Source organism: Oryctolagus cuniculus, chromosome 6, assembly GCF_964237555.1.
Source record: "Oryctolagus cuniculus chromosome 6, mOryCun1.1, whole genome shotgun sequence".
NCBI classification, from domain to species: Eukaryota; Metazoa; Chordata; class Mammalia; order Lagomorpha; family Leporidae; genus Oryctolagus; species Oryctolagus cuniculus.
The window spans coordinates 142,359,856-142,378,948 of NC_091437.1; the positions used below are offsets into that span (position 1 = coordinate 142,359,856).

A 19,093-nucleotide genomic window follows, 5' to 3' on the forward strand; every position below is an offset into this window, starting at 1 on the left:
AATAAAATGGCAAAGTCTTATTTGTGGCGGGATCTACACCCCAGATGCCATCCTAGGCTCCAGCCCCTGCTGCCATAGCTGGAAGCTAGGTGACCCATGGCCCAACCACTGGTGTTAAGCTCCACCCCACCATGATGGGATCCGCTGCTTCTATTTCCCTGCATGCCCTGGACCCCTGCAAAGGCTTAACAGGACCTGTTCCTGAACACGGGCTCTCTTGATCTCGATCTCCATCTCTCTCTCTCTCATGCTCCCCCTCTCCCTCTTTTCCTTCTTCACCCCTTTCCTCCAGTCTGTAGGGTTTCCTCCAATAAACCTTTTCCCTTAAAAAAAAAGTATTTACCAGTGCTTTCAAGCCATCAGTTGTAAAGAACTCATTTTTCCCCAGCCCATCACAGACCAATACTTCAGTAAAACAGAACAAAAAATACTTGCTAGAAAACTGAATGTTTTAAGAAACAGAACATAGGGGTTGGCGCTGTGGGGCAGCAGGTTAACGCCCTGGCCTGAAGCACCAGCATCCCATATGGGCACCAGTTCGAGACTCGACTGCTCCACTTCCAATCCAGCTCTCTGCTATGGCCTGGGAAAGCAGTAGAGGTGGCCCAAGTCCTTGAGCCCCTGCACCCATGTGGGAGACCCGGAAGAAGCTCCTCGCTCCTGGCTTCGGATCAAACCTTTATTGCCATCATCTATTTGTTGGCTAGTACACAATAATTCTAAAAATTTTCTTTTACATTTGTATTTATTTGAAATGCAGAGGGAGAAAGACTTTTTCTATCCACTAGTTCACACCCTAAATGCTCCCCCACCCAAAAAATAGCCAAGGCTGTGCCAGGCCAAAACCAGGAGCCTGGAGCTCCATCCAGGTCTCCCACTTGCATGGCAGCAACCCAAGCATTTGAGGCACCACCACCTACTGCCTCCATTACACGTATTAGCTGGAAGTTGGATTCAGGAGTACAGCTTTATGCCAAGCGCTCTGATATGGGAGGCAGGTATCCCAAGCAGCACTTGCCAAACAGCTATACCTAAAAATATTTCTTTGTGAAAATATAATGTTCAAGTAAGAGAAAAAAACATAAAAGCTTAAAAAATGAATTCTTTTGAGTATATACACAAATGTGACCCCCAGTATGTCCAAAAGAAAATTCAGTTAGCAGAGTTGTTAAGAAACAAGCATCAGAATCCAAAATAAAGTGTGAGGCCTAACTTTGCAGCCTTTGCCAAGCTGCCTTAGCTAAGTTTGCCTTCCTTCCTCCTACAGAGGTGAAGTCAGACAGGACCTACTCTCAGAGCACTGTTGCAGTGATTAAAAACATAACTCACTTGATCTACCTAGAATACAGTGCCTAGCAAATCCTCATGAAATGTCACCTACTGTTATTACAGCAAACACTTTTCAGGGTGCTGTGGTTCAACAGATTAAGCCACCCTGTGGGACACCCACATCCCATATGGGAGAGCCAGCTTCCTGCTAATGCATGATGGCTCAAGTACCTGGGCTCCTGCCATCTCATGGAAGTCCAGATAGCATTACAGGTTCCTGGCTTCAGGTTGGCCAGGCCCCAACTGTTGCAGGCATTTTGGAGTGAACCAGAAGATAGAAGAGCTTCCCTTTCTGTCACTCTGCCTTTCAAGTAGATGAAAATAAATATACATTTAAAAATATTCTTTACCTATTCTCATGTACCCATTTCTGTGTCTATGCAATAGTACACGATGTGTGATTAAAATTTACCAAGCACCCTCACGGCACGGACACTTACCACATCAGAATGTTTACAGTACAATCCTCAGAACTGTTTTCAGCCTAATAAGATGTATTATGACTTATTAAAAATCACCAGAGACAGGCATCTATGCTAAAGGTTAAGAGGCCAATTATAGAAGTACCTAGATTTAATACACAGCTCAGGCTACAGACTCCAGTTTCCTAATAATACAGAGCCTGGGGAACACTGGGATGGCTCAAGTAACTGGTAACTACCTGGGAAAACTGGATTGAGTTCCAGGCTCCAGGCTTCTGCCTGGCACAGCCCCAGCTGTCAGTTATTTGGGAAGTGAATCAGCAAACGGGGAGCATTTTCTCTCTTTGTCTCACAAAATAATTTTTTTAAAAATGTTTTAATCACCTATCTGACATCACGTTTCCACCTTTGTTAAGAGTAATCAATCATCTGGACCTAGTGCTATCAGTTTCAGGACTTCAAATCTGCATTAAAGTTGAGAGTGTAATTAAATTGATTTACTCAAAGTTTTCTGTATGAGTGTGTGATTTTCCTTTAAAACATCATCCTAACTAAAAATAAAGACAAGGTCCATTCTAAGAGTCTCTTAAAAATTCTAAAGTATAAAGGCAAAGTTCAAACTGTACCATGTGCCAGGCAGTTGAAAAAAAGAGTCCAGGTAGGATGCACAATTCCTGGCTGGCTTTCCTCCAGATTTTGTAGCTTGTGGGAGGTAAGGCCCACAGCCTGAATTTCTCACATCAATCATCGTCAAATAACAGTTATTACTATAAAAGAATTTTATTCTCAAAGAAACTGTAATGCCACCAAATCTCCCCTTAGCATATTCTGTAAAGTCAATATCTAGGCTTTCATTTAATTCTGGCTTCTTTCACTGACTGATCTGTGAACTTGGCAGTTTTCTTATTTGGTTACGCCTAGGTCATTTTTTCTAACATTGAACAAAGAAGGTAGTTATTGCCAAAATGTAAATTCAAAAAGCAGAAAGTTGTATTAGTCTTAAATTTAACACATTTTATGGCTCAAGTGGGATAGGGGTTCTATTTCATAACTGGCTGAGTCAAATAATAAATGGGATTTAAATCATTGCTGTTAAGTTTTGATGTGAAAGAAATTTAAGTAACTTCAATGGAGAAAAAAATTATTTTGCTCCTGACACATGGGATTAGTTATCATGCTCCAATACACCTATCAATATTATTTCTATAACATTTCAGTTTGAAAAGCTCCATTTCATTATTATTCTCTTGGATTTAACACTCACTCACATTTGTAAAGTTAAATCAACTAATAATTTTTGGGATAAGGGGTGAAGGGCAATGTAGCCTCAAATTTAAGGAATGCCACTATTCTCATCACACAAATTAGACATGAAAAAGAACAATGATGAAATCAAATATAGAAATACAATTATAATTTAATGTTAACTGATAAGAATGCTTATAAATTTCTATCTTACCAATTAAATATATACAACCAACCCATAAACTTTCCCATGTGTGGCTGGAAGGTAATTTTTCTAAAGCAAAATGGGTGATTAAAAAGCCTGAGCTAGGGCCAGCGCTGAGGCACAGCAGGTTAAAGCCCTGGTCCGAAGCACTGGGATCCCATATGGGCGCCAGTTCTAGTCCCGGCTGCTCCTCATTCGATCCAGCTCTCTGCTTGGGCCTGGAAAAGCAGTGGAAGATGGCCCAAATCCTTGCGCCCCTGCACCCACGTGGGAGACCTGGAAGAAGCTCCTGGCTCCTGGCTTCAGATCGGCACAACTTAGGCCATTCTGTCCCGGTTGCCCCTCTTCCAGGCCAGCTCTCTGATGTGGCCAGGGAGTGCAGTGGAGGATGGCCCAAGTGCTTGGGCCCTGCACCCCATGGGAGACCAGGAGAAGTACCTGGCTCCTGCCATCGGATCAGCGCCGGGCGCTGGCTGCAGCGCGCCGGCCGTGGCGGCCATTGGAGGGTGAACCAACGGCAAAGGAAGACCTTTCTCTCTCTCTCTCACTGTCCACTCTGCCTGTTAAAAAAAAAAAAAAAAACTAGTTTTCCTTTTTTTTTCTTTGTAATTCCTCCAGTTGTCTTATGAATGTATATTATTTCTATTTTTTAAAATCTCACATTTTAGCATTTATCACTTACATCAAATGAAACTGGTTAGGGATGGGGACAGGAGAAGGTATAAAAGACAGCAAGGAACAAAATCTCATAGTAAGTATTACCATATTCTGTGCCACATAACAAAGAATGCAGATATCATTATAGAGGAAAAAAAGTCTTAAAATTTTATGCCAAAAGACAACTGATATTTAGACTCAACAGGTAAGAAAAAATTTTTATGACTAAGTTAATACTGAATCACTGCTGTTTTTCTGAATCCAATTTTTCTTACAAATATGGTTAGGCTCAATATTAACAAAACTACTCTTGCATATATAAGGATCCATTTTCAGCTTTGCAGTTTTAAAGAAACCAGTGCAGTCCATCATCATGCACTGGATATGTAAATTACAGTACAGTATTGCTATTAAATCTAATCTTTATATCATTTTACTGAATGATCTTCTACAAGTATCACTTTCAGAAAAAAAAAAAAAAAAAAAAAAACTTGGGGCCGGCCTCCACCTGCAGCGCCAGCATCCCATATGGGCGCCGGGTTCTGTCCTGGTTGCTCCTCTTCCAGTCCAGCTCTCTGCTGTGGCCCAGGAGGGCAGTGGAGGATGGTCCAAGTGCTTGGGCCCCTGCACCCGTGTGGGAGACCAGGAAGAGACACCTGGCTCCTGGCTTTGGATCTGCACAGCACCGGCCGTAGCGGTGCTACTCCCCATTTGGGGAGTGAACCAACCAAAGGAAGACCTTTCTCTCTCTCTCTCTGTCTATAACTGTCAAAAAAAAAACCCTACCTTTTAAGTCATTATCTAATGTCTTCCCAGATGAAATAATAGAAAATTATCATATACTAAATGTTACAAAAACAAAATTATAAGCTAATTTTGAAGAAAATGCAAATGTAACCAAGTTTTCACATAAGTACTACATCAGAAGCTTTCATTTAAAGAACTATCTAAGGTTGACCTGACAAAGTAAAAGTGAGAAAATCTGGCCACATAATAAGAGCTGAGGGGCCAGCACTGTGGCATTGCAGGTAAAGCCATTGCCTGCAAGGCCAGCATGCCACATGCATGTCAGTTCATGTCTCAGCTTTTCCACTTTCAATCCAGCTCCCTGCTAATGTACCCAGGAAAGCAGCAGAAGATGGTCCAACTCTTTAGGCCCCTGCTCCTGGCTTGTGGCTCCAGTCTGGCACAGCGCTGGCTGTTGCAGCCATTTGGGGAGAGAAACAGCTAATGGAAAATCTGTCTCTCCCTCTCAGTGACTCTGACTTCCAAATAAATAAATAAATATTAAAAAAAATAAGAACTGACAAAGATTATTTTCCTTTTTTTTTTTTTTTTTTTTTTTGACAGGCAGAGTGGACAGTGAGAGACAGAGACAGAGAGAAAGGTCTTCCTTTGCCGTTGGTTCACCCTCCAATGGCCGCCACGGCCGGCGCGCTGCGGCCGGCGCACCGCGCTGATCCGATGGCAGGAGCCAGGAGCCAGGTGCTTTTCCTGGTCTCCCATGGGGTGCAGGGCCCAAGCACCTGGGCCATCCTCCACTGCACTCCCTGGCCACAGCAGAGAGCTGGCCTGGAAGAGGGGCAACCGGGACAGAATCCGGCGCCCCAACCGGGACTAGAACCCGGTGTGCCGGCGCCGCTAGGCGGAGGATTAGCCTAGTGAGCCACGGCGCCGGCTTCCTTTTTTATTTTTAAGATTTTATTTATTTATCTGAGAGGCAGAGTTACAGACAGAGAGGGACAGACAGAAAGGTCTTCTGTCTGCTGGTTCACTCCCCAGATGGCTGCAACGGCTGCAGCTGCGTCGATCCAAAGCCAGGAGCTAGGAGCCAGGAGCTTCTTCCCGGTCTCCCATGCAGGTGCAGGGGCCCAAGGACTTGGATCATATTCTACTGCTTCCGCAGGCTATAGCAGAGAGCTGGATTGGAAGAGGAGCAGCCAGGATTAGAACCGGCACCCATCTGGGATGCTGGCATGGCAGGCGGAGGATTACCACCACACCAGCCCAGACAAAGATTATTTAAAAGAGCCAGCACTGCAGTACAGCAGGTAAAGCCACAGCCTGCAGTGCTGGCATCCCATATGGGATGCCTGTGTGAGTCCCGGCTGCTCCACTACCGATCAGCTCTCTACAATAGCCTGAGAAAGCAGCAGAAGATGGCCCAACTCTTTGGGCCCCTGTACCCACAAGGGAGACCTAGAAGAAGCTCCTGGCTCCTGACTTCAGACTGGCCCAGCTCCAATCGCTGCAGCCATTTGGCGAATAAACCAGTGGATGGCTCACTGCCTCTGCCTCTCTGTAACTCTCCTTTTCAAATAAATAAATAAATCTTAAAAAAAAAAAAAAAAAAGATTGTTTTCAAAGCTCTGTAGAGGCTTTTCTCCCCCCCCCCCCCCCGCCATGTCTGGGCTAGAACTGAGCAAAAAATACAGAACAATGCCACTAAGACTTAAAATATCTGGAGATGGCCCAGCCAAACTTATGAAATCTTGGATATTAAGCAAAAGTTCAGAATTTATAATTACACAGGAGCTAGCTGAAGTCAAAGGTGACAAGAAAGCAAAGGGTACAAAACAAAGTCTGATATATATACCTTCTAATGTCAAAACGGGCATTTGAGGAGTAGTCCAGGTACATCATTTATTCCATGTCAGATCTCCTATAACTAAAGTTCAAATCTTATGACAGGGAACATTTAGCACAGCAGTTAAGGTGCCTACATCCCATGTCAGAGTGTCTGGGTTCAACTTCCAGCTACAGCTCCTGACTTCTGCCTCCTGCAAACATAGACACCAGGAGGTAACTGGATTTCTGCCACTCACAGGAATTACAAGCCTAGTTCCTATCTTTGGCCTCAGCCTAGCCCAAGCCATTGTAGGTATTTGGGAAGAGAACCAGCTGATGAGTTTTTCCTGTCTAGTATCTATCCCTCTCACTCTAATAAATAAAAACATCTTAAAAAATTTTAATTGTGGGCTGGCAATGTGGCACTAGTGGGTTAACACCCTGGCCTGATGTGCCGGCATCCCATATGGGCGCCAGTGGCTGCTCCACTTACGATCTAGCTCTCTGCTACGGCCTGGGAAAGCAGAAGATGGTCCAAGTCCTTGGGCCCCTGCACCTGCGTGGGAGACCCGGAGGAAGCTCCTGGCTCCTGGCTTTGGATTGGCGCAGCTCCAGCCACTGTGGTCAATTGGGGAGTGAACCATCGGATGAAAGATCTTTCTCTGCCTTTCCTCACTCTGTATAACTCTCTCAAATAAATAAGTAAATCTTTAAAAAAGAAAATGTTTTAATTGTATTCCATTTACTTGGTAAAGCATCCAGTTTGGAATCTAACTGTAACTAATATCAACTACAAGTTAAGTGTTCTCTTTTTTTTTAAAAGATTTATTTATTTTAAAGTCAGAGTTACACAGAGAGAGGAGAGGCAGAGAGAGAGAGGCAGAGAGAGAGGTCTTCCATCCGATGGTGCACTCCCCAATCAGCCACAACAACCACAGCTGCACCTATCTGAAGCCAGGAGTCTCCCACGCGGGTGCAGGGGCCCAAGGACCTGGGCCATCCTCTACTGCTTTCCCAGGCCCTAGCAAAGAGCTGGATCAGAAGTGGAACAGCTGGGTCTCACACCGGCACATATGGGATACCAGCACATATGGGATGCCGGCGCTTTAGACCAGGGTGTTAGCCTGCTGCGCCACAGCGCAGACCCCAAATTAAGTATTCTTTACTCAAAATGATTGGGACTAGATGTGTTTCTGCTTTTAGGATTTTTTAATATTTGCCCAAATAACACTTTTAATTTACTGGACAGGTAGAGACAGAGAAAGAAAGACTTCCCATGTGCTGTTCATTTTCCAAATGCCCACGACAGCCAGGGCTGGGCCACACCAATGCCAGGAACCAGAAACTCAATCTAGGTCTCCACATGGGTAGCACAGACCTAAGTACCTACTACCTCCCAGGGCCTGAATTAGTAGGAAGCTAGAATCAGAAGCAAACCTAGGAACCAAACCAGACACTCCAATTTAAGATGCAGAAATCCCAGTGGAATCTTAACCACTAGGCCAAATGCCTATCTCAGAGTATTTGCATAGATTTTACCTGCTCACTAGCCCTAATCCAAAACTCCAGAATATGAAACTTTTGGATTTCAGAATTTTTTTTGACAGGCAGAGTGGACAGTGAGAGAGACAGAGAGAAAGGTCTTCCTTTTTCCGTTGGTTTACCCCCCAATGGCCGCTACGGCCGGCACGCTGCAGCGCACCACGCTGATCATCCATAGCCAGGAGCCAGGAGTTTCTCCTGGTCTCCCTTGCAGGTGCAGGGCCCAGTCACTTGGGCCATCCTCCACTGCCTTCCCGGGCCACAGCAGAGAGCTGGAATGGAAGAGGAGCAACCAGGACAGAATCCAGCACTCCAACAGGGACTAGAACCCTGGGTTCCGGCACCACAGGCGGAGGATTAGCCTATTGAGCCACAGCCCTGGCCTGGATTTCAGAATTTTACATTAGGGATGCTCAACCTGTTCTGAAATCAATATTTACTACAAAAACTGGTTACAATAATTAGCCATCAATTAAGAAATTTTGCATTAAGCTTCTATTTATTACAGTAGGAAAGCCACAAGTTACCCTCATATTAAACTAAGGCCCAGAGATGCTGTTTATTAAATCATCTCTTTTATGAGAAATATTGAGTATGCTGGGCTCTTTAAAGTATATAAGAAGACAGCAACAAGAAACCACACGGACACAGCTTGTCATCACTAGTGAATATGCTGCAAACACAGTAAGCACTGTCAGAAAGCTTAAAAAAAAAAAAAGGATGTCAATGAATTTCAATAATGCTCTGACTCTGAGAGAAAGGAACACAGCCCAGGATGTGTGTGAGCTTATCTAGATCTTGAAAGCACTGTAGAAAGAGAAAGTCAGATGCACTTATACTTGCCTACCTAATGTAGGTAAGCCATCATTCTTAGAATACCTACCAGGACTCCTTCGAACTCTCCTTAATAGGCTTCCTATTTTCATTAATATTAACCCGACTGTATCTTATTCGATGGTCATACAGCTAAGGAGTGCATTTTTCCACACTCAAGACTATTTACCAAATTGGGTTTCTTATAGCTACAAAGCTTCTCTAAGAATGACAGATTATTGGGGCCGGCGGTGTGGCACAGTGGGTTAAAGCCCTGGTCTGAAGCACCGGCATCCCATATGGGCGTCGGTTCTAGTCCCGGCTGCTCCTCTTCTGATCCAGCTCTCTACTAGGGCCTGGGAAAGCAGTGGAAGATGGCCCAAGTCCTTGGGGCTCTACACCCATGTGGGAGACCCAGAAGTTCCAGGCCCCTGGATTCAGATCAGCATAGCTCCGGCCGTTGCGGCCATCTGGGGAATGAACCAGAAGATCGAAGACCTCTCTCTCTGTCTCTACCTCTCTGTACCTTTTTCAAATAAATAAAATAAATCTTTAAAAAAAAAAAAAGAATGACAGATTATTAAGTGTGAAGATTCTTACTTACTAGCTCATACATTTTAAAGTTATAAACCTGTAAGAGACCTAAAAATTTGGAAATACATTTCCTAATGTTCAAAAAGGAACACTGAATTCACTATACTGTGTACATCTTAATTTCTATTTCCCCATCTTGAAATTAATCAAATTCCATAATCCATTTGTACCTGAGTTTCTTCATTTGTAAAATAAGGACAATAATGATTGCTGTATTAAAGGAACTGTATAGTTTCCACGCTGAAGTATAAATAAAGTACCTGGCACATAAACACTGACACCTATAAATCCTTAAAATGTATGAAAGAGCTGTAGCAACGGAAGACAGAAATAAATCAACAATGGCAAGACATGATTTGTATTCAAGTTCTAGGACATGTTGGCTTTTTTTCTTTGAGAAGTGAGTGAATGGGGCCAGTGCTATGGCATAGAAGGTTAAGCCTCCATCTGTAGTATTAGCATCCCATATGGGTGCTGGGTCAAGCCCTTGCTGCTCCACTTCCAATCCTGCTCCCTTATGGCCCTAGTCCTTGGTCCCCTGAACCCACATGGGAGACCTGGAAGAAGCTCCTGGCTCCTAGCTTCAGATTGGCCCAGCTCCAGCAGCAGCAGCCATTTGGGGAGTGAACTAGCAGATCGAAGATTGATCTCTTTCAATTAAATACATAAATCTTAAAAAAAAAAAAGTGGATGAATCATATGTAAATAATACTGGTATTACCAACTCCTGGAGCTACTAAAATGTAACACGTATCAATGCGCTTTTCTATAAAAATTATTAGGTGTAGGCATTTGGCCTAGCAGTTAAGATGCCTGCATCTCATACCATAGTACCTGGATTCAATACCAAGCTCCGGCTCCTGACTCCTTTTCTTGTTAATACAGACCCTGGGAAGCAGCAATGATGGCTCAAGTGATTGGGTTCCTGCCACTCATGTAGAAGACCCGGACTGACTTCCCAGTTCCTGACTTCAGCCCAGTCTAGCCCAGTGCCAGCTGTTGTAGCCATTTTGGGAATGATGGGATGGGATCTCTTTCTCGGCCTGTCAAATAATTTTTTAAGTTATTTAGAATGAATAACATGTACTTGCCTAAGCAAAAATTATAACTAGGCAAAGTGTCATACTGCATACTTAATTTAATCCTCATTCAAGAGTGTGCTTAACTCTCAGGTTAGAAATAATCCTAGCCAGACTGCTTAACTGGTCTTTCATCCACAGTAAATAAAAAGCTGGAAATGATGGAGGTAATATATAAATTTAACAACAAGAAAAGCAATGAACTAAAAAGATGACTCAAGGCACCTAAAGTTCAAATGACAGTGTACATTTATCACAGAACAAAACAGACTAAATACTCCAAGAGATTCTTAAGAACCACTGTCCAGCATGGGCCAACAACTTACATTCTTAATAATACTAAGTCATCAAGACACAGTTAAACTGTTCAACATTTTCTGACTACAGAGGCAGAAAATGATGTAATACACTTCAGAAATACATAATTAAAATGGCTAAAAGGTAAAATTTCTGGTGACTGAGAGGGCTTCAAATTATCTGACTGGAAAATTCATTCATGTGAAACAACTTATTTATTCTCCAAGTTAGAAAACTGAGAGAAGGAGCCAAGAGCCATATAAATTTCTGTTGCCAAAACATTAAAATAAATTACAGGCCAAACTACACTCTACTTGAGGCAAGGATTTCAAACAAAAGCTTCCATTTCAGGGAATTTAACGACTCATATCTACTCTGTAACTCCACGCAGTGCCACAAAGTTTACAGGGATCAGGGGATAGCACAGCCTAAGTTCTTTACAAATCTGAATTATTCTTCTCAGTCAACAAAGTACTTCTACCAACATTTTCACATCAGATCTGAATAGCCATCAGGTAAGGCAGAGGTAACATTTACCTCCAAAGTTTTTGTAAGGATCAGAGAAAACTGAGCCATAAGCTCTAAACCATTGTTTGTGTACAGCATCTCATAAATACCAACTGTTCAATTAACGTTAGTGATTTTTCTTACCGATAAGAAACTGACTAGTAAAAAGATGAAATATGAACAAACTTATAAATAACCAGTTTCTTATCCTCATGGTGTGCCCTTTTCTCACCAACGCCTATTAGTATCTACAATGCATTTACTAACCCAAATTTCCACAACTGGAGTACATTCATTCATTCACAGTGTCTGAGACAGTTAACAATGGTCCAAAGGACCTGAGCTGACTGAGCTGACATCTAAAAGACAAAAATGTACCTGTAACTCAGATTTTTCCATATATCAATAACATACTTTTCCTTAGTTAGAAAACTCAAAAAAATGAGGTCGCTAATAGTAAGTTAACAAGATGTTCATTAACAAAATGTTAAAGAATAACACACAAAGCCAGCGCTGTGGTATAGTGGGCTAAGCCTCTGCCTGAGGCTCACACAGCAAAAATATGGTATTAATCTAGATGTCCAGCTGGCGCCGCCGCGGCTCACTAGGCTAATCCTCCGCCTGCGGCGCCGGCACCCAGGGTTCTAGTCCTGGTTGCTCCTCTTCCATTCCAGCTCTCTGCTGTGGCCCGGGAAGGCAGTGGAGGATGGCCCAAGTGCTTGGGCCCTGCACCCACATGGGAGACTAGGAGGAAATACCTGGCTCCTGCCTTCGGATCGGCATAGCTCCAGCCATAGCAGCCATTTGTGGGGTGAACCAACGGAAGGAAGACCTTTCTGTCTGTCTCTCTAACTACCTGTCCAAAAAAAAAAAATCTAGATTCCAATTGGTGACTACATAAAGAAAATGTAGTATATATACACAAAGGAATATCACTCAACCATAAAAAGAATGAAGGGGGCCAGCACTATGACACAGCAGGTTAATGTAACCGCCTGCAACGCTTGCATCCTGTAGGGCACCAGTTCAAGTCCTGGCTGCTCCACTTCTGATCCAGCTCCCTACTAATGTACCTGGGAAAACAGTGAAAGGCCACCCAAGTCGCTGGGCCCCTACCACCCTCACGGGAGACCCAGATGGAGTTCACATTCCTGACTTTGGCCTGGCTTACCCATGGCCACTGTGGCCATTTGGGGAGTGAACCAGTGGATAGAAGACCTCCTTCCTAACTCTAACTCTGCCTTTCAAATAAAATAAATAGGGGTCAGTACTGTGATGTGGCAGGTAAAGCTGCCGCCTGCAGTGCCACCACCCCATATGGGCACTGGTTCAAGTCCTGGCTGCTCCACTGCCAATCCAGCTCTCTGCTATGGCCTGGGAAAGCAGTGGAAGATGGATGGCCCAAGTGCTTGGGCCCCTGCACCTGGGTGGGAAAACCTGGAGGAAGCTCCTGGCTTCTGTTCGGTGCAGCTCCAACCATTGTGGTCATCTGGGGAGTGAACCAGCAGATGGAAGACCTCCACCTCCCTCCCTCCCTCTCTCTCTCTCTCTGACTCTCCTTCGAAACTCTGACTTTCAAATAAATAAAAAAATCTTTAAAATAAATAAATAAAATAAGTAAATATAAAAAAGAACTCTTGACATTTGCAGTAAAATGGACAGAAATTGAAATCATTATAAGTGAAATAAACCAGACACAGAAAGACAAGTATCTGTTATTTGCAGACGTTAATACACAGAGCATAAAAATCATATAGCTGCCATATCACTTGGAATATAGTTGTAAACAATACTTCAGTGCTGGTGCTTGGTGTAGTAGCTTAAGCCTCCACCTGTGGCGCAGACATTTTATATGGATGCTGGTTCAAGTCTTGGCTGCTCCACTTCAGATCCAGCTCCCTTCTAATGGTCTGGGAAAGCAGTGGAACATGGCCCAAATGCTTGGGTCGCTATACCCACATAGGAGATCCATCAGAGGCGCCTGGCTCCTGGCTTCAGATCAGCCAAGCCCTGGCCACTGCAGGAATTTGGGGAGTGAAACAGCGGATCCCTTCTCTCTCTCTAACTCTGCCTCTCAAATAAATAAATAAATCTTTTAAAAAATAAATACTGTTTCACTGAATTATACCACATACACGACTACATACCCTTGTTTCCCCATGTCATCATTACCATGAATTCCCCACTTTGTGATATTAATGTTTTCAAGAAAAAATAGCATATATGTGGATGTACATGATATCTACATATGAAGAGAATGGCAAAAAATTTAAAATTGTAACATTTTAAAGCTGAAAAAATAGGCTTATTTTTAAAATAAATAAATAAAAATAAAGCTTCTATGCCTAATTCACAAAACAGTAGTTCAGAGAAAAGAAAAGGTGCATGTAGAGCAGAGTTGTGCTCCTCAAACATTAATATGCTACAAATCGCTTGTCAGGAGAGGGGCCTGAGACTCTGTGATGCAGCCAGGGTCTAAATGAATCTAAGAAAGATAAGATTCAGATTTTCTGGGCAACAAAGTAGGTTTTACCTGAAAAGTTCAACAGGAAGAATCTACCTGATCTTGCCTAGGAATAATGAGACCACATTATGAGAATGAAGATCCATTCTTTTTTATTTCACAAGGGTATACAGGGCACTGACTAATGCAGGGTACAGCAGGAGACACGCTGATGAGACTTTTGCAGTGGACAACTGTGAGAGATCGCTGCAATTTACTGCATTGACAAAAACAGAAATCTAGCCACACAAAAGGTAGAAGTGAGATAGAGTAACAAGACTCCTCACCCACTGCTGGGACAAATTTGAAGTGGTGTTACTACACAGGAGAGTAATCTGACATTACCTAGTAAGCTGGCCAGAAGAATCCCTAACAACCACAGTATGAGACAGATACATCTGAAGACTCAAGGCACAGTGGAGGAGCAGTGGTTTAGCTCAGTGGTGAAGATGCCACTTAGAACTCTCTCATCTCTTAACACAATCCTTGAGTTTGAAGTCCTAGCTCCAGCTACAATTGAGCTTCCTGCTAATACACATGCTGGGAAGCAGCAGATGATGACCCAAGTACTTGGGTTCCTGTCACCACCCACAAGAGGGGCTTAAAATTAGTTCAATGCCCCTGGCTATGGCCTGGCTCAGTCATAGTTGTTGCACGCATATGGAGAGCAAACCAGGGGATGGAGGAGTACTCTTGTACATGTTTCTCTCTGCCTTTCGGGATAAATAAGCAGGGGCTGGCACTGTGACACAGCAGGTAAAGCCGTTGCCTGCAGTGCCAGCATCCCATATGGGTGCTGGTTCAAGACCCGGCTGCTCCACTTCCGATCCAGCTCTCTGCTATGGCCTGGGAAAGCAGTAGAGGATGGTCCAAGTCCTTGGGCTCCTGCACCTACGTGGGAGCTTCTGGCTCCTGGCTTCAGGTCGGCCCAGCTCCAGCTGTCATGGCCATTTGAGAGATCTCTCTCTCTCTCCTCTCTCTTTCTCTTCCTCTCTCCCTCTCTGCTTCCAGCTCTGCCTCTCTGTAACTCTGCCTTTCAAATAAATAAATAAATCTATAAAAAAATAAGCAAAATAAATAAGTAAATATTAAGACAATGGGGAATATTTGCTATGATTATGATTTCATGTGTATTTACTCATATAAAAGGTGAAACTGATCAAATTGTTTAAGCATACTCTGGAGAAGTAGTAAAACAAAGATCACAATTGTGATTAACATAGGGCAGGGAGAAGAGATGGGAGAAAGGGATGAAAAAGGGAAGGGGTTTCAAAAACATTTGTAATATTCTATTCTCAAGTTGAATGGCAGATTACCAGCTGTTTATTTTGTGATTATTTAAGCCATGTATTAGAGACACTATTTTGCATATTTTTCACAGTCCTTCACTAATGTTATCAATAATCTTTTTCAAAAACAAGACAGGTAATGGTGGTGGCAGATTCTAATAGTAGTGTAGTTTACAGGCAGCTCTTTACTGCTGACTTCCAGAGGGGAAAAAAAAGTGACAGCTAATAGAGCACAGAGAGCAAAAAGAAACAGCTGAAAATTTTAGCCCTGATGAGATTAAGAGAAAGCACACTAAGGGAAAGGAAATGTTACAAATACAGAATAATTGATTAAATAGAACCAAAGGCAAGAAAAGAAAGGTTCAAGAATACAAGAAGAAATACTGGTCTTGGCCACTATCAGTGTGTCAGTAACAAAGGTACTCATCAGTCTAAACACAGTATGAAACTAATCTCTAGGTTCACTCATGTGTATACACAGCTGAGAATGATCATGAAGGTAGTTTCTGTGTCCATCTTGCTCATCACAACATCTCGGGACCTAGCAGCATTACATCTGGCACATGATAGATAGCCCATAAATATTCGTTAGATAACTGAACAACAGAACAAAGCATCTGGGGTATATAGATTCAAATTATGACAACGTGAAGAATTTTTTAATTTTTTTTTGACAGGCAGAGTGGACAGAGAGAGAGAGAGAGAGAGAGAGAAAGGTCTTCCTTTGTGCCGTTGGTTCACCCTCCAATGGCCGCCGCAGTTGGCGCGCTGCGGCTGACGCACCGCGCTGATCCAAAGGCAGGAGCCAGGTGCTTCTCCTGGTCTCCCATGGGGTGCAGGGCCCAAGTACTCGGGCCATCCTCCACTGAACTCCCTGGCCACAGCAGGGAGCTGGCCTGGAAGAGGGGCAACCGGGACAGAATCCAGTGCCCCAACCGGGACTAGAACCTGGGGAGGATTAGCCTAGTGAGCCACGGCGCCAGCCAAGGTGAAGAATTTAAAAAACATAGTAAGTCTACAAACTCACATCTCTCATTCAATATGGGATGACGGAAGAATTTCAAATGGAAGTTTCTCAATAAAAGCAGGTCAGCAAAACTGTGCAGAATTTATACCCAAAAGTCCTGTGTGGCTGGTATGTACAGTTCTACAATGCTAGGTTAAGAGTAAGAAATAAACATAAACACAAAACCAAGAAGCAAGGACATCTTGATGTGTCTCAAACACATTGCAGTCACTGGGAACTCCTAAGGAAGAAGCCAAGATCTAAACTTTCACATTAGGTGTTTTAATGGAAATATGAAGGATGGACAGAGAGCTGAAGGAAAAACTCAAGACAATTAAAACAATCTTCTACGTAATGAGATAGCAGGACATGAACTAGAGTATTACAAAAATAAAACAGGGTAGTATATTTTCACTCGTTTATCCTATTATATGATACCTAACAAGTTCAACACTGGGAATACAACAGGTGAAAAAGCATAATCCTTGGCTTAGCAGCTTACATTCTGTTGGGGAGATCAATCAGAAACTGCTTTCCTTGCCCCTTGCACAGTATCTGACATTGAGAAGGTACAATTTAAATGTTCCTTACAAAGGACACTTAGCACAGCAGTTTAGCTGCCGCTTGAAACATCCACATCCTATATGCAAGTGCCTGGTTTGAATTGCAGCTCCTCCAATTCTGATTCATCTTGCCACTAATGCAAACCCTGGGAAGCAGCAGATGACACTTCAATTTCTGAGTTCCTGTCACCCACATCAGACTCAGACTGAGTCCGAGCTCACTGCTTCAGCCTGGCCCAGCCCTGGCCACTGTAGCAGATGGAAGATTTCTCCCTGCCAGCCTGTCTCTCTGAATAGCCTTTTAAATTTTAAATTAAAAAAAAAAAAAAAATCAGGGGCAGAAGTTGTGGAGCAGCAGGTTAGGTTGGCAGTTGGGACACCTGCATCCCATACTGGAGTGCCTGGTTCAAGTTCCAGCTGCTCCACTTCTGAACCAGCTTCCTGTTAATACATACCCTGGGAAACAGCAGATGATGGCGCAAGTACTTGGGTCCCTGCCACCCCACAGAAAACCAGGATGGAGTTACAGGTTCCTGGCTTTTGCCTGGCCCAACCTTCATTGCTGCTCGTATTTAGAAAGTTAACTAGCAGGTAGAAGCTAGAAAAGCAAACAAATTATTAAGAATTTGGGGATGGACATTTGGCCTGGCAATTAAAGTACTGGTTAGATGCACAGACTCTGTATCTGTAAGGCTTGGAAACATTAGTTTGCCTAAGGTCAGAGAATTAAGTGGCAGAGTAAAGAACAATGAATGAGCTCTTAATCTTAAGTCTACAAGTTTTTAACCAGTTTACTTAGGTCAGCTCAACAGAGTTAACTATATTTTGAATTAAAATTACCAGTAATTTCCACTTAACCACAGTCCCCCGTAATTTCGAAGTTTTCAAATTTAAAAATACTTCCTTATCACACGTCTAAGGTTTGCACCAAGATAATATAACTAACCGAAAAAGACATCAAAGGAAGAGAATGTTTTTTAAAAAGAGAAGGAGGTAGGATGCTGTTACAGTTTGAGCGTCATACAAATGCATTCTTCTTAGAAACAACAGAACGGTAACTCCCCATTCCTCCAGATCTGCGCAGTCTACACACTTATTCAGGATTTCCCTAGGTGCCTTACTGCATGAACCTTAGCCACAAACTACATTCTAGACCATCCTCATTGGTACTTTTACACTGTTCCGAGTCAACTAGATTGAAGTTTATTCCAGTGAACTGGTTTCAGGTAAAGCGCCGAACTACCTGTAGATTCACGAGTGACTACAGCGTGCCCAGTCCCCACTTGGGAAGTTACGGACGTCAGATCCCAGCACACTGCTGGAGTGGAGTTCCTCACACTCTCCCCTTTCCGGAAACCTAAACTAAACTCTTGAATATTTTTCGACATCTTTGTCACCTGCTGGTCCCCCAAGAAGTCTTTTTCCAAATCTATTCTCCTAGGCATCTCAAAACAAGACCCTCCCAAGAACCTGTTCACACACACCCCCAATTTTTTCAGTCCTTAACTCCTCCGCCAGAAGACGGACAGGGCTGCAGCGTCTCCCGAACAAAAAAGAGAGAGAGAGAGAGAGAGAGAGAGAGAGAGAGAGAGAGAGAGAGAGAGAGAGAGAGAGAGAGAGAAGGGTACTAGGGAAAACTCCTGTCCCAACCTCCCCAAGTCCAGAGGTAAGGCGGCTGCCAAACACGTTTCGCAGGACCGGGCTGGGAACTGCGCTCCCCACGTGGGCCTGCGGAACTCGAACTGCACTCACCAAGCCATCTATCTGCACTTGCTTCACGGCCGAATCTCCAGAGCCACCTTTGCCTTTGCCCTTCCCCACCACGCCGGTGGCGGAGCTGGAAGAAGTGCCGCCAGAGCCGGTGCCTTCCTTGCGGGACGCCATCTTTCCAGCCAGACAGGAAGAAAAGGAAAAGCGAGCTATAGGAAGCGGAAGTGCGCTCTCGCGTGACGTCACTCGGAGGTTAGCGTCCTAGGGGCGGGCTTGGCAACGGAGCGTGAAGTAAAACCCCGCCCCTATTCGCCTTTCCGGCCTTAGGCCTGCGGAACACTTTGCGCGTGCGCAGTAGGCAGCTGCGGCCCCTTTCCTATGGAGTGTTTGAAGAGGAAAGTAGGGGCCGGCGCCCTAGCGTGGTGGGCTGGACCTGTGCCTGAAGGAAGCGCCTGGCTCATAGCTTCGGATGAACCGGGCTCTGGGTTACGTCCGGTTCGGGAGTCAACCACAGGATGGAAGATCTCTCCCCTTCCCTAACTTTGCCTTTCAAATAAATAAATAAAGGAAAATATAAATGGAAACACGGGAGCTTCTATCAGAACTCCCAAAACTAGTAAAGCAACCTTTTGTTGCTGTGTAGAGACTTGTATGATTAGAGTATGGAAGAAATTATTTTATGTAGTGTGAAGGATGGTGCAAAAACACATTCCCTAAAAACTACGCTTTTGACCTACCACTTTACACACTTCCAGTCCAAGAAA

The 19,093-nt window shown here is 43.7% G+C and overlaps 1 protein-coding gene across 1 annotated transcript in view; it reads right to left on the reverse strand.

Annotated features, from left to right (window-relative positions):
- Positions 1 to 18,579, reverse strand: part of EIF3H (eukaryotic translation initiation factor 3 subunit H) — a 121,096-nt gene extending 102,517 nt beyond the window's left edge. Inside the window, exon 1 of the mRNA XM_002710740.5 lies at positions 18,372 to 18,579. Within this exon, the coding sequence (XP_002710786.1) occupies positions 18,372 to 18,503 (132 nt within the window). The 5' untranslated portion in view covers positions 18,504 to 18,579. The remainder of the gene's footprint in view (positions 1 to 18,371) is intronic.
- Positions 18,580 to 19,093: the final 514 nt, after the last annotated feature.